The 15,087-nt window shown below is 49.1% G+C and overlaps 2 protein-coding genes across 20 annotated transcripts in view; one reads left to right on the top strand and one right to left on the bottom strand.

Moving 5' to 3' along the window:
• The first annotated feature begins 56 nt into the window (after positions 1-56).
• On the top strand, positions 57-2,830 carry tyw5 (tRNA-yW synthesizing protein 5). Its single transcript, XM_047047225.1, is given in 6 exon segments — positions 57-308; positions 389-472; positions 617-656; positions 1,896-2,043; positions 2,337-2,360; positions 2,363-2,830. Coding segments are annotated over 6 exon segments (963 nt in total). The 5' UTR covers positions 57-66; the 3' UTR covers positions 2,788-2,830.
• A 97-nt stretch (positions 2,831-2,927) lies between these two features.
• The window catches only part of lrrfip1a (leucine rich repeat (in FLII) interacting protein 1a), a 41,451-nt gene continuing 29,291 nt past the window's right edge, over positions 2,928-15,087 (bottom strand). For 6 of the 19 annotated variants that reach the window (XM_047047407.1, XM_047047408.1, XM_047047410.1 and 3 more), the window contains 9 exons: positions 12,326-12,352; positions 12,101-12,223; positions 11,796-11,867; positions 11,041-11,211; positions 10,827-10,919; positions 10,560-10,652; positions 10,188-10,280; positions 9,772-9,913; positions 5,725-9,076 (listed from right to left, as the gene is read on the bottom strand). In XM_047047407.1, the coding sequence (XP_046903363.1) occupies positions 6,393-9,076; positions 9,772-9,913; positions 10,188-10,280; positions 10,560-10,652; positions 10,827-10,919; positions 11,041-11,211; positions 11,796-11,867; positions 12,101-12,223; positions 12,326-12,352 (3,498 nt within the window). In that variant the 3' untranslated portion in view covers positions 5,725-6,392. Of the gene's footprint in view, positions 4,273-4,414; positions 4,520-4,602; positions 4,683-4,775; positions 4,897-5,160; positions 5,211-5,724; positions 9,077-9,771; positions 9,914-10,187; positions 10,281-10,559; positions 10,653-10,826; positions 10,920-11,040; positions 11,212-11,795; positions 11,868-12,100; positions 12,224-12,325; positions 12,353-13,158; positions 13,258-13,635; positions 13,708-14,343; positions 14,407-14,994; positions 15,079-15,087 lie in introns of those variants that run through there. The other 13 variants (XM_047047401.1, XM_047047397.1, XM_047047403.1 and 10 more) reach the window with 10 other exon arrangements.

Genomic DNA, 15,087 nt, shown 5'->3' on the forward strand with positions numbered 1-15,087 from the left:
GCGAAGCTGCTCGCCTTAGCTACTAACCGAGTACCGACATTCATCATTTACGGCAAAAATGAAGTTATGGAAGTCCAAAAGAAAGTTCCTGTTCCTGTCTACTGTGACATGGATGAGGACGGTTTTGCGCGAGAGATATATCCGATGGTGAAGCGAGGACCAGCTGTGCTGAGAGGGGTGGGTCTCGGACCATGCCTGGAAAAGTGGACGGTCGAGTACCTTATACAGATAGGCGGAAACAGAGATGTGAAGGTTCATGTGTCCACTCTACCCTGGATGGACTTCCTCGGGAAAAACTTTGTATATAGGTGAGGAAAAGTATGTACAGACAATAATCGTCTTAGGTCTCAGTTTCTCTCTCTCTCTAAACCTTGTTTTTTCCCCTCAGGACACTTCCATTTGATGAATTTGTCAAAAGGGCAGCTGAAACGAAGCACTCAGACTTTTTCCTCAGTGAGGTCAGTAAGACAAGGTTCAAGCTGGACCAAAGCAAACCTCACAATAATAATTAGGTAAAAAGTTGAACTAACAATAGGCCTTTTTGACATTAAGTCATTCATATTTCATGGTGGACATGATATTGTGACTAAATGTGTAATTTATTTGGAAGGATGAGTGGTATTTATCTACGTACACTGGGAGAGGATAGTAGGAAGGTATCTTACTGATGCATCTGCTTTATGCCACCAATAAGGAGACAAATTAAAGTTCATGTTATTAAGAGTGAGGATAGTCCGAGAGCGATACTGCCCTGTCCTCTCCTAAACCCTCAGGATGTGGCTGACCTGCCCTCTCCTAAACCCTCAGGATGTGGCTGACCTGCCCTCTCCTAAACCCTCAGGATGTGGCTGACCTGCCCTCTCCTAAACCCTCAGGATGTGGCTGACCTGCCCTCTCCTAAACCCTCAGGATGTGGCTGACCTGCCCTCTCCTAAACCCTCAGGATGTGGCTGACCTGCCCTCTCCTAAACCCTCAGGATGTGGCTGACCTGCCCTCTCCTAAACCCTCAGGATGTGGCTGACCTGCCCTCTCCTAAACCCTCAGGATGTGGCTGACCTGCCCTCTCCTAAACCCTCAGGATGTGGCTGACCTGCCCTCTCCTAAACCCTCAGGATGTGGCTGACCTGCCCTCTCCTAAACCCTCAGGATGTGGCTGACCTGTCCTCTCCTAAACCCTCAGGATGTGGCTGACCTGCCCTCTCCTAAACCCTCAGGATGTGGCTGACCTGTCCTCTCCTAAACCCTCAGGATGTGGCTGACCTGTCCTCTCCTAAACCCTCAGGATGTGGCTGACCTGCCCTCTCCTAAACCCTCAGGATGTGGCTGACCTGCCCTCTCCTAAACCCTCAGGATGTGGCTGACCTGCCCTCTCCTAAACCCTCAGGATGTGGCTGACCTGCCCTCTCCTAAACCCTCAGGATGTGGCTGACCTGTCCTCTCCTAAACCCTCAGGATGTGGCTGACCTGTCCTCTCCTAAACCCTCAGGATGTGGCTGACCTGTCCTCTCCTAAACCCTCAGGATGTGGCTGACCTGTCCTCTCCTAAACCCTCAGGATGTGGCTGACCTGTCCTCTCCTAAACCCTCAGGATGTGGCTGACCTGTCCTCTCCTAAACCCTCAGGATGTGGCTGACCTGTCCTCTCCTAAACCCTCAGGATGTGGCTGACCTGTCCTCTCCTAAACCCTCAGGATGTGGCTGACCTGCCCTCTCCTAAACCCTCAGGATGTGGCTGACCTGTCCTCTCCTAAACCCTCAGGATGTGGCTGACCTGCCCTCTCCTAAACCCTCAGGATGTGGCTGACCTGCCCTCTCCTAAACCCTCAGGATGTGGCTGACCTGTCCTCTCCTAAACCCTCAGGATGTGGCTGACCTGTCCTCTCCTAAACCCTCAGGATGTGGCTGACCTGGGTAAACAGTTCCCTTCCCTGGCACAGGACTTCCACATTCCCCAGGTCTTCCAACCCGACCAGTTCTTCTCCAGTGTTTTCCGCATCAGCTCTCCTGGCTTGCAGTTTTGGACACACTATGATGTGAGCACCGGTTAAATCACATTGAAGAGGGTGACGTAAGCAACGCTTCATCCCTGGGGCCATTTTGTATTGCAGGGTATCAATGTGTTTATGGGAGTCAGGTGGCTGAACGGTTAGGGAGTCGGGCTAGTAATCTGAAGGTTGCCAGTTCGATTCCCGGCCGTGTCAAAAAAAGACGACATGTCCTTGGGCTTCACTTCACACTACTTGCGTACACTTCAAACCTCCCTCCATAGAACTACAATGTTAACAACAAACACAAATCAACATTGGTAGTTAAATATTAATAATTGTCTCCTGAAGCCTTGTGGTTCCACAACACGCTGGCCTTGAGTTCGGAGTGGGTGTCAACGTGTTCTGGCACCACTGGCCAGCGGAGAGCTACGACAGGAAAGACCCGCATGGGAACAGAGACCCGGAGCCTGCTAGGCGGGCCCTGCAGGTGGAGAGAGCTCCGAGCGCCCTGGACCAGCTGCCTCCAGACCAGCGGGACTTCTACGGCCGGCGCATCCAGCATACTCAGCCCCACCTGCAATGGAGAACACAGACCCCTGACAGACTGGATGTTGGGATGGGCCCCTCACAGATCCAGACTGGTGCAGCAGCTAGCTTCAGGGATATCTGGAGCTGCAGAAGCCCTGGATTTCTAGTTCAGAAGTGGAAATGTTTTCCTGCTCGACAGAAACGATCACAGAAACTCCTGTACTGTGTTACTGCTCATGCAGGCGTTTTACGTTGCCCAACGCTTCTTTAAATGGTTGAGACAACCAACCCCGTACATCATTTTACCTGAGGAAAACTGATTTGAAAGCAAATTTAAAACAAATATACTTGGGCAAGGACTTCTCACAGAACTGGAAGCACCGTAGTAAAATTCACCTACAGTATGCACAGCATGGTTGGACATTTTATTGCACAAAGATTACATTTCCTTAAGTCTCCTTACAAACATTTTAAAGCTTTGTAAACAGTGAAGCTTCATCTCCCCAGTGTGTGCGTATGTGTCCTTATCACTAGCATTGGCAGTCAACTTCAGCAGCATGTCTTATTTACCAAGCGGATGTTGAAAGGCCAAACAACGACTTTCTACACGAGGCTAGACGAAGACAAGACCTATTGTTGATGTTTGATGACGTGGCTTAGCAGGGGCCAACCTTACAACCCGTACATTCAACTAGAAAGTTGTCTTGTTACATTAATAAACTAATGAGAATCATTTTGCAAACAAAAACGATCCAACGCTATGTTTCTGGAGTTGAATACATCTGAAAACAAAAGCCTGCAGTGTATCATAAGTGAGAAGCTATGAGTTATGCTTGTGTGATGATTCCAACATGTGGACTGTAGTGAGGAGTACAGGCAGGACAGGTCTATAGCCTCTCCCCATGATCTATCAGCTACACTTACCCAAACAACCTGTAGACACGACAGTACAGGAATAGTAGAGAGGGGAGAGAGACATTCACACACATTTCTGATACTTTGGCTGAGGCTGGAGATGAGAAAGACGCAGGAGCAAAAACTTAAAACAAACACAAAAAAGTCTGGTATTTCCACAGCACACAAGTTTCTAGTTCAGTCCCTGGACACCTAAAGTCCTCTTTATTCCACGAACACGGATGCTGGGTGGACACAGGCGGCAGAACGTTCTGGACAGACGGTTTGGGGTTTTCTAGGCTACACCGGAGGGTTCTTGACAGGTCACGTAGCCCATCGAGCTAGCTGCGTTTCCCAGATCCCTTTAGTTCCAGGACAGCCAGAGGCCCCCACGACCAACAACTCTGCTGTGCAAAAACAGCCGTTGTGTCCAGGTATCCCAGATGCTCAAACAGTCTTCAGGTACGAGGCAGGGACGCCTCCTCCCCTTCATCATGGGGCTCAGACAGGGTGTCCTTACTAAACCTAGAAATACTACTCAATGAAAAAACGAACAGACAGGAACAGAGGGGAGATGGCACGTTGCATGGGTTCTACGTTGCGTGATCTGCGTTTCTGTGGTTACAATACTTCCATTTCTCAAGTGTCTTTGAGGAGGTTGCAAGGCGAATGGTGAGTGTGTCGGGGGTGAGGCTGTGTGGTCAATCAGAGCCAGAGAGGAGTCTGGGGGTGGAGTTTGTCTCCTTGGTGATCACTATGGAGTTGTTGCCGTGGTGCGATTGGCTTTCATCTTGTCCAGCCGTTTGTTTAGGTGGCTGTTGTTCGATTGTAGTTCGTCTACCTTGTCCAGGGCTGTCCGCAACTGTGGGTAGAGGAAATGGAGGATGAAAAACTGGATATTTCAGATAATAAATGTCTCTGCTGTAAAGAAAGCATGCAGTTTGAGGATCTGTGATGGATCTAGATATGGTGTTGTAACAGACAGGGTGGGAGTGGTACTGAACCTCTCTTTGCAGCTTGCGTTTCTCCGCCTTCAGCTCATCCTCCACCTTCTCTGAGTTCTCTGACGCACTCTTATAGCGTATGACTTGGCCTTCAAGTCTCGTAACCTGCCGTAGAGCCAAGTGAAAAGTCTGACTAGAAACTCACAATTGTATCAAGTCACATTGTTAAAAATACTGTCTTCACTTACATTCTGCTCCGAAGCAGTAACTTCTTGCTCCACCTTGGCAAGTTTAAACTTCAGATCACTAATTTGTCTGATGGCATCTCCTGTATAAAGAAAACGATATCAGATCCCCATAGAACGAGTGTTAGGACTCACGACCGCACGCTGCGTTAGAAAGACAGGCGAGGAACACTCACTCTGCAGTTCTAGAAGGTTGACATCTGTGCCGTTCTCCTGAAGGTCTCCGTCTGGGCTGGAGCTGTCCTCCGGGCCATTCTTCGGCCTCTTCTGCTCCACCTGAGCCTTCAGCTTCTTCACCTGTCAAACACCACACCTGTCAGTTCACAGCACTCTACGGCTGCACAGACTGCATTTAGGAGAGACATATCTTGGATTGTGACAGGAAAGGCTTTGAGGGAAGGATGACATGCTGAGGAGAAGACAAGACCAAGGCTGGATTTGAACCCAAGAAGCTTTGTCTGGTAACCTACCAGGGTGTCCCACAAAATGAATGGGCACTTTGGCTACTGATGCACGGTATGTAAATCCATTTTTGGGACAATGGTGGGGTGCCTGACTCACCTGTCCTATCAAGTTCTCACGCTCATCCACCAATTTCCTCAGACGTATTTCTGAAAGAAAAAGCATTCCAATGTACAATAAAAAAAATAATATTTTTGCATGTTTATAGGTTTTTAAAAACATGTTTGAGATCACATTATTCCACAACACTCATTTGGCAACAATATCATGACTTTAAAAACCGATGTTGACATACCAGGGTTGGGAGGGGCCGGGTGGAGGAGGGGGGGTCAGGGAGAGCAGCATGCATGCGATGGAGCAGGTGCCCATTGGGAGAGGTGGGGAGTGAAGGAGGTGATGGCATGCACACACTGTGGAGGACCACTAGGGGGAAACACTGAGCGTAATCTACATGCATGGAGGAGGAAATTGTATGGATTGTGTTGTATGTGTGGTTATTATGTCAAGTGATCATACTGCTTAGGGTTCCCTTGGTTTTAAAAGCTGCTACAATTATTTTGTTCAAGTCAATACATGTAATTACATCAAAAGTTAATTCAATGGAACATTTATACTATACATATTTATGGACTAGTCTTAAAATAGAATTGAATAGTTGCACTGCCCATTTAGAACCTGATATTTATTTAGTTGCATCAAACAGAATCAAAAACAAATACAACAATTAGACAAATCCAACACATACATAATTGGCTGAAGTGAATTTCCTGTGACGTTTTCCCCCCAATGCGATGAGGAAGGATTACTGTTCATAAAAAGCCTAATTGCTATATTCTGACAACACTGGATTACAATAGAACTTCTCAGTATACAATCACCTGCTTCCTTTGACAACTGGAACTGTGTGGTCAGCAACACAAGATTTTAGACTTGTTGGCGATTTATCTAATACTTCTACCTAGATGTTATACACAACCATTTGTTCCAAAAAGTCAATTAGTTACGTGTTGTAAGAGTATGAAGTAAAAATGGTGCAATATGTACTGATGCATGATAAATATGGTAGCTAATTTGCTAACTAATTCCACAAAATAAATACAGCATGTTCTTTGAAGCAACCAGTACAATGTCATCTTAGTATCCATGACATAACTTTTACAGACAAGTATTTACAGATTAACTGTCTCAAAAAGTCTGAAAATAATTCAAATCGTCCGGCCTATGACCTTACAATCACTTCGAAGTGGTTCTGACCTCTATTATTGTTTTCGTTTGAAGCCCAAACCGGAATTACATGTATATTAAAAAAAGGGTATGTATCTGGGTCCTGACTAGGACATCTTACAGTCCTCTTTCCCCTTGCCCTTCCCCTTCTTGCTGCTGCTGCTGCTGCTTTTAGATCCTTTCCTAGAACGCTCATAGTTCTGTACTACTGGCTCCCCTGTGTTCTGGCAACCTAACCTCTCAGCCTGCAGCCCATCATCGATAGCTTCCACTCCTTCCTCCACCACAACAGTATGCTCATCATTCTGCACCCCTCCACTTTGGGCACCGTCCTGTTGTTCGATGATCAATCCTGCTCTCTCCTCTGGAATGCTCCCCTGTTCATTCACCTCTCTCACTTGTTCTGGGAAAGCCGCTAGCTGTTCCTGGTTCTCTACCTCTGGGCTATGGGCTTCTTGCTTTGGGCTTGGGCATTCTTCTGGCCCACTGGCTTCCTGCTCCTTCACTACAGTATCTCTCTGTCCTGTTGACTGGTCCTCAGGCTCCCCTTCGTTGTGTCTCAGACAAGAGTCAGGATTTTCCTGACTTAGAAGCTGTGGCCTTGTGTCTGTGTCTGACTCTTGACTAACAGCTTTACTTTGGCTTTGCTCCATGTTACAACTGTCAACCTCCTCTGACACGACCACCTGCTCCGTGTGTACGTTTGTTTGGTGAGTTTCAGATTTGTCGTCTGCCGAAATTTCAAAATCCAAGTCGTCGAAGTCAAATGATTGCCCTTTCGTATTCTCCTCCTCCTCTTCCTCGCTCTCCAGCTTGGGTGGAACAATCAGCTTGTCGTCTTCTCTCACGTCCTTCCTGGAATCCTCTCGGTTTTCGCTCGAGGATAAACCAGAACGTGTCTCATCCTTCTCGTCATTGGCGCTTGGAGTGGCAGAACCCTCCCTCATGTCTGAGCTGCTGTCTGTGGTGGCGTGTTCTCCGGCAGCCACACACATCTCCTCCCGTAGCTGGGGGTCCAACACCACACCAGATACATCCCCCCATACCTCAGACTCACTCACGGTCTCATTAAGGCAGCTGCCATCGAGAGATGTGTTGTTATCTGAGTTGTGGTCCTCCTCTGCCTCTGCTTGGACTGTGAGGTCACGTTCGGGGGCATTTTCAGACTCCCTGTCGCTTCCGTCTGGTTCCTCATGGGGTAGCCTCTCCAAGTCCAGTGTTGCTTTAGCACTGAAATGGTCTGGGCTAACGAGATCATCCACATCACTTGAGGCTTCCAGCGTTATCTGATCCAGCTCTGGTCTGAGTTTAGGAGATGTCTGACAGTCAGTTGCTGGTTCCTCTTCGACAGTTTGAAACATCGTCTCTGTGGGGTCAGCATCGGAGACCCTCAAAACATTGTCTTCTTTGACACCTGCTGAAACAGCATCTGCGGACGGCTGAATGTCCAACTGACATCTGGAGTCAGTGGACGTCTCTGGGTCATTTACGACTTCATCACGGTTGCTTGTGTGTTCGGACTTCTCTCTATGGATGTCAGTTTCGATTGGGGACTCAAATTCAACCTCCTTGTTTTCAGTATTGGCAGTGATCAACTCACATTTGTCTCCGAGAGCACCGATACTGTCTAGGTGTTTTGACTCATTTGCTTCGTTCACAACCTGAGATGTGGATTCTGATTGTTCTATTAAAATATCAGTGGTTGCTGGCAATGCTGTCTGGATTATAATATCTTCCTGGTTGGTTGTGAATTCTGGTTCCACTTTAGGATCCGTGTTTGGTGTGCACTCGGCAACACAACTCGTAGTAGAAGTACTGCAGTTTGACTTTGATGCCTTAGTTCCTGCATCCGGGTTCTCTGGGTCCAGTGTGGGATGTTGCGTGGCTTCTAAAACAGTTTTCTGACCGTTTTCTTGGTTAATCTGAGATTCATTTGGAATTACAGTGGAAGTCTGTTGGAGTTCAACCACCACAGACGGCTTCTCTCTGCTACCCGCGTCTTCGTTCTCTTTCCCGTTCTTTCCGCCGGTCTTGGCGTCGCCCCCTGGCTTTTCATCGTTCTGAGACTCTCCCCTTTTCTTCTTGTTCTTCTTCTTTTTCTTCTTCTTCCTGCCTGAGGCGTTCCCGCCCTGGGGTTGAGCCTGACTGGAGGTCACGTCTGGTTCCTCCGGGACATCCACCTCTGCTGTCTCCACCTCCTCTGGAGACCCAGCGTCTGATTGGACCTGCCTCTGATGCGATCCATCAAGGTTATTTCCTGGATTGTTTGATGCTTTTATGTTTGTTTTGTCCTCAACTGCAGGGGGCTTCTCTGAGGAGGTTTCTGTTGAACCGTTAACACTTTTGCTCACTGGCTGACTCTCTAAATAATGCACTTTGACCTTCTTAGGGTCATCTTCCCCATCACTCCCCTTAATCTCCCCTGCGTCACCCCTCTCTACGCCTGCGAGTCTGTGTTCTGTTTCCTGTACTTCTACACTGTGCTCAGGATCTGTCAAAATCACCTGTTCCTCAATGGAGCCAGCCCTTTTCACATTGGCAACTGCAAAATCATTACGACCGTCTTTGTTGAGGTCGTCTGCATCTTCACAATCTCTTGAGAGTAAACCTTGCTGTTTCTCTACGGTTGTTTCAGTCCTGGGATCGGCTCCCAGGTCCCGGGGGTCAGAGGGCGTCAGAACCTCCTCTTCCTCCCCCTCCTCCTCCTTCTGCGTCTCTTCTCGCTGTCTGGACCCTGGTGGATCCACCTCCTTATCTCCTCTACCTGCCAACTGCATCTCCCGTGCTTTCCCTGGGAGTGGTAGAGGCCAAAGGGTAAGGGCTGGTGTGGGATCGCAGGTATCTTTCATGTTTATTGTCATAAGAAGCTTGGCCATCATAGCGCGAAAGCATATTAAAATGACTTGATTGGCTGGTAAGAGGGGCAAGAGAAAATAGAGGAGGATAGCACCAGAAAAAAGATCTTGATCCCAGAAGAATCACCAGGAGAGCACAGAAGATCCTGCGAGCGAGCTGCCACCTTTAACCTCATGACGTGTTCAGCATTGCCATAAGACAAAGAGAAGTTCAAGACAAATCACAGGTAACTGAGATCAAAAATGATTGAATTATTGTTATCTGAATGAATCATGAACGAGGCTGAAACCTTGCCTGGAGCACTACTTGCAGTATTTAAGTGCAAAGGATGTGAAATAACATGATAATTACCTGAACTCTGACAACAATATCAACCACAGGAACGGGCTTTAAAATGCACAACTAAAATCCCCACACTTCAGGAATCACCATCTCCAGTATGTGACGTGTATTAAACCATGACTGAGTGACGGGTGGATCGGTTTGACGGGGAGCAAGTGAGGATGAACACAAGCAGTGAGAGTGTTAGTAGCAGAGTGAAATGCCAAGATGCAGGCATGCACAGCTGCAGGCATGCACAGCTGCAGAGGTGATTCCGACAGGCAGTTGTGGCGTTGGGAGGGGGCTTACCCAGCACGCTGTTCCCCTCCGAGGGGGTGTGGGGGTCCTGGGCCAGACGAGAGGCTGGGTCTACACCCAGCGAGCCCTCGCTCGCTGACTCCACACTCTCTCCATTGGTGGTCAGGTCGGGTCCCAGCACAATCCCATGTTTCTAAGACACACACACACATTGTGATGACAGCCTTCTAGATCCTTCTATGGTAAACAGAGCCGACGTTAAAACGACTGTGGATCAAGAGGTCAAGGGGGCTCTACTCCCCTGCGTGTCGCCGTGGAGACAAGGGCCCTGCTGAATGGACTCATTACAACTCTGAACAGGCGAAACATTGGTGAAGATGACGATTTCTACGGCGCACACCACCACACTGCTAGGCTTCGCTAGGTTAGGCTTCGCTAGGCTAGGCTTTGCTAGGCTACCTCAGTACCTTTAGAATGTCCTTCAGCTGGACCACCTCATCCCTGAGCTCATCTCGCTCGTTTCGGATCGCGTCTGAATATTCCTTCTGCCTCTCTAGGGCCTGAACGGCGCCCCCCGCAGGCAGGGAGGAGGAAGCAGAGGAAGAACAGGAGGAAGAGGAGGAATAGGAAGAAATGAGGTGCACAGAAAGAAACAACAGCAGAGATTCTCACTGGGATGCAGGAGCAGGTGTGAGGCCTGCTGGAACTAGGCGTGGCTGTATTCTCTCAATCGTGTTCATACCAACGAGCTAACAGGTTAGCATCCACAGGGCCAACGAGCTAACAGGTTAGCATCCACAGGGCCAACGAGCTAACAGGTTAGCATCCACAGGGCCTACCCCAATCTTTTTATCCTTCCACTCCACTGTCTCCTGGAGGTCAGAGATCTCTCGGTTTAAACCATCGTGCTTCATTCGCAGCTGACGGATCTCCTGAATGCCAGTGAAGAACAGGAAGGAGGAAAAAGCACGTGAGAGAGAGAGAGGCAGAAGAAACGGCATGCGAGAGGACAGGAATGTTTGAAAACAAGCTCGGACTTAAGAGTTTGTCCTGGTTGACAGAGTGGGGTCTTCGTAGGTGTGGTTGTCAGCTGCCGTCGTACTCACAGTCAGCATCTCCTCGCTTTGTTTCAGGGTCTCCTTCAGCTCAGTGAACTGGAACTGCAGCACGCCGTGAGCATGCTTCTCCCTCTCGTGCTCCTGGGGGAGGGGGGGCGGCACGGACACAATGAGACAGAAATAAACGCAGGCTTTCTCTAGAAACAACATCAAAACCTGATGTTGTCCTCCACAGTCCAAGCGCTGTACAAGCGCTCCCTACCTTGACCTTGTCCTCGTACTCCCGGCGCGACTCAGACAGCAGCTCCTCCAGCTCCATGAGAGAGTCCTTCAGCGTGTCCACTTGGTACATCAGGTTGTTCTTCTCATTGTCCAGCTGGGCGTTGGACACCATGGCTTTACGGTACTTCTCCTCTACCTCCACCAGGGCGTCCTGGGGGGGGGGGAGGAGGGAGACATTTTGGATGAGTCCAAGGAAGCACAGGTGCATGGGCCCATAGACATACACCCACTCACAGACCTAACTCCTTTCGTACACAAACACATAGAAAAGTTTCACAGACAGATAACGTACAAACATCGAAAAGAATGGAGGATAAATCCCATTCTACACAAGGGCTTTGACTTGAAGGTTTAAGGTATTGAGGATGAAGAGCAGAGATGGATTGTGTCAGTGTGGAAGATTGGTTCACGACAGCATTCAAATGAAGATCTGCCATGCCTGAAAGATCGGCATGCAGGTTTAGTAAAGCTAAACTACGGTGTATTTTTCAGGAAAGACACATTCAGTAGACTTCCTAGTCAGTAGCTGGAAGGAGGCATTGCAAAGGGGGGACTAAAACTAGTCTAAAACTGTAATAATCACCATCAGCCCGACTCGACGATATGATGATTCATGATCAAACTGGACGAGCATCTACAGCATACTACCACACCATACAGGGGTTTGGAAACACTGGTTGCTGTCTGAGCTTTAGTTTGGGACTGCAGGGTTTGGGGGCAGCTTGGCTGTTGTACCTTGACTTCTTTGAGGTTCTGCATGTACTTGGATTCCACATCCTGTATCTGATCCTTCAGCTCATGGATCTCCTGGGGTGCAGAGCGTGTGAAGGGTGAGGCGACAGAGACATGGGCAGAGGCAGTGGGCACAGCTGGAGGGAAACCTCGAGCAACATGACAGGTAGAGGAGACGGAGCGAGGCAGTGTGGATGGTAACAGACAGGTGTAGGGAGGGGAGGGGGGAGGGAGAGGAGAGGGAGGGAGGGAGAGAGGGGAGAGGGGAGGGGAGAGGAGAGGGGAGAGAACGGCTCCTGGAGCCTCACCTTGATCTCTCTTATGGAGACCTCGGTTTCAGCAGCAGATAGTTCACCACTTCCTCTCCGGGAGGAAGTCCCACCGAGCGAGGCGAGGGTCGCTGCTGATAGGGTGGAAGCTGCTCGAGAACCCTGCAGAGGACAAGCTGATTGGTTATCAGGAGGAGGGCTCGTACAACGTCTCAGAACGTAGCCTGGCCACTAGCAGGTTTCTCTGCAGAAAACACCACGTACCTTTTCCAGGTAATCTCGATCCTCGTTCTGTAGGGAAGAAGGAAGCAGAGTTAGAACATGGTCGCCATGGTGACGACAGTCACACGGAGAAGGACTACAGGGCTTTGAAAGGAAGGGTAGGGCCAGGAGTTAGTAGTCACGACTACGATGCCATCCTATCACAACCCTGCTGTGAGGGGGGCTGATGGAAGACATGCCCAGTCATCGCAGCAGTCAAAGCTGTTACAACACACACAACCCTGCTGTTCAACCAGAGCTCCAGCATGTGTTTGGAAGAATTACAGACAATGTCAGTAGTCATGTAAGCTGTAGTGAGTTTGACATATTATACATCATGCCCACTAATCATCCACTCATTCCATACCATGTCACAAATGGCTTGAATATCTCTACACAGCCTCTAAAGTTACTCAGTTACCCTACCCTTCTCAAATTCACACTTATTACACGGGTCCTGGGAGCACAACCAGACAGACAGAAGGCTTAGCAGGCCAGCCCCCTCCCCCTGCTGGGGCAGACAGGAGGGTGGAGGACACCAGGATCCACAGCTCGGACCAGGCAGCCATGCTGGGGCCTCAGGCCAAAAGCACCCGGATGCTCAAAAGTGTCCGTCCTGACGTCATAACTGCTTTTGAATGCCAGGACACATCCGTCGCTATGCCAACCTGACATCCTTAAGATAGCAGTCCTTTCCCAGTCGGTTAAAATCGATGTTAAATAGTTATTTTCTTCCGTTAAAAAGGTACCACCATGTAGCTTTCAACCGACAGGGAAAGCAAAGTGGGCAGTATGACGTCGGGCGTGACGCTGTTCAGCGTGACACGGCCACTCACGTCTGACAGGCTGGGGATGGACAGCTGGTCCAGGTCTCTGGGCAGGACCCCCCCTGGGGCCGCGCTGCGCAAGAAGCTGGCCACAGAGCCGCCGTCCTCCTGCACCACCACCAGGGGGCGCCAATGGACAAGAAACATTTAGGAGAGCGGTGTCAGCGCTTCTACTGACCAGCTCCCAGAACGACCTCACATGCCAAAACAGGGTTGTTGTCACATGGGGCTGGGACAGTTTATATATATAAAAACATGTACAAATATATATGTTGAAACATCATATGGTGCCTGTCCTGTATCATCCTGAATGTATTGTGTTCTGATCAAGTGGTTTTCAAGGGATATCTTCCTTTTAAGTATTCTGCTCTTAATAACACTTTTTTACACTTCCTAAAACCTTGTGAAATCCCAGACAGATCCAACCCTCCAGACATGCTTGATAGGGACCAGGGTGGAGGTGTGTGACTGGGGAGGGGAGCTCACCACTGGGCTGGCGCGGGCAGAGCTGGCCCTGGAGGAAGCTCTGGAGCCTCGATAGCTACTGTACTCTGAGGGCTGGACAAACACACACACACACACACACAAACACACACGCTCCATCAGCTACACTCAGTGACACAGGTCCTGTCGTAAGCAATGTCACACACACACACACTCATGCACAGCAGGCAACAGGAAATGGGGCAGGGGAAAAGGGAAATGGGTCTTGCTCTGAGAGTTCCCACGCGTCACGCCAGAGTTAATGGTGCTGAAGGGTGTTTGTGTGTTCAGTAGCACGTACAGCAGCTGAGGCTGCAGCCATGCTTAGTACCATGCTACTGAGAAGGGAAGATCATCACCCAACCACAGACTGTCATTAGACAACGACCCCCAGAAACATCTAGGAAGACAAGTATGGTCAAGAACACGCACTGCAAAACGTGTCAAAGGCGCTAGGGAGCATGAGAGAGATCCAGGCTACACTCTCAGTTATCAAGATCTAGCCTAGTAAGATCTTCAGACCATATACCACACACACACACACACACACACGGCCGACTGAGAGGTATCAAACAGAGGTTAATGACAAAGTCAATCAGTGAGGCATTCAAGATGCATCTTCAGAAACTCTTCATGCGTTTCAGAGTCCACTCCAGTTTAGTGTACCATCACACACTAACACACACAGTTTCGATGCTGTCAAAGTCTTACGCGAGAGTTGGAGCCAGTGACCCTCCGAGACACACTGTACAGACTGTCCTCGTACAAGGAGGCCTGGAGTGTACACACGCACACACACACACGCACGCACGCACGCACACACACACCAGATAAGTGAAGTTTGAATCAGTATATTTGACTTGAGGACAGGGCGACTCTTTGTTTCTACATACATGCTCCAATCAAGCAGTCCACACAGTGAGGATAACGTGTGATTGGTCTACTTGTGCCTTTCTGCTCAAACGAGTGAGATGTGTATCTGAACTACTGAAGGGGGAGATGTGTATCCAAGCAACCGAAGGTGTGTGCACTGCAAAGTCACTAGGGGGCGCACTAGTGCAAACTGGGGGAAACGTGACAATGAAAACATTCAGTGTCGGCTTTAAGGCTCAAAACAAAGTGACTGTCAGGTGACTATGTCCCATTCGTGGAAAACAAGTGCACTTCTCAGATAGGCTGGTGAGGAACACCAACCCTGTGTTTCCGCTGGTAGGAGATCTGACTGAGGAGACCGGAGTACTACAGTAGGTGGGTCAGAAACCACACGGTGTGTCGCAATGAAGACAGAAAAAACCATAACCAGCATCTGAACCGTATTATCCAGTTTAAACGTTGTGTGTGTGTGTGTGTGTGTGTACAGACCTGGTAGCCATTGTAAGCAGAGCCTTGTTGTCTAGAGGAAGACAGGCCATTGCTGCTGTATAAGTCAGAGGAAGCATAGGCTGCCTGCGATAA

Source organism: Hypomesus transpacificus, chromosome 23 (genome assembly GCF_021917145.1).
Source record: "Hypomesus transpacificus isolate Combined female chromosome 23, fHypTra1, whole genome shotgun sequence".
Taxonomy (NCBI): domain Eukaryota; kingdom Metazoa; phylum Chordata; class Actinopteri; order Osmeriformes; family Osmeridae; genus Hypomesus; species Hypomesus transpacificus.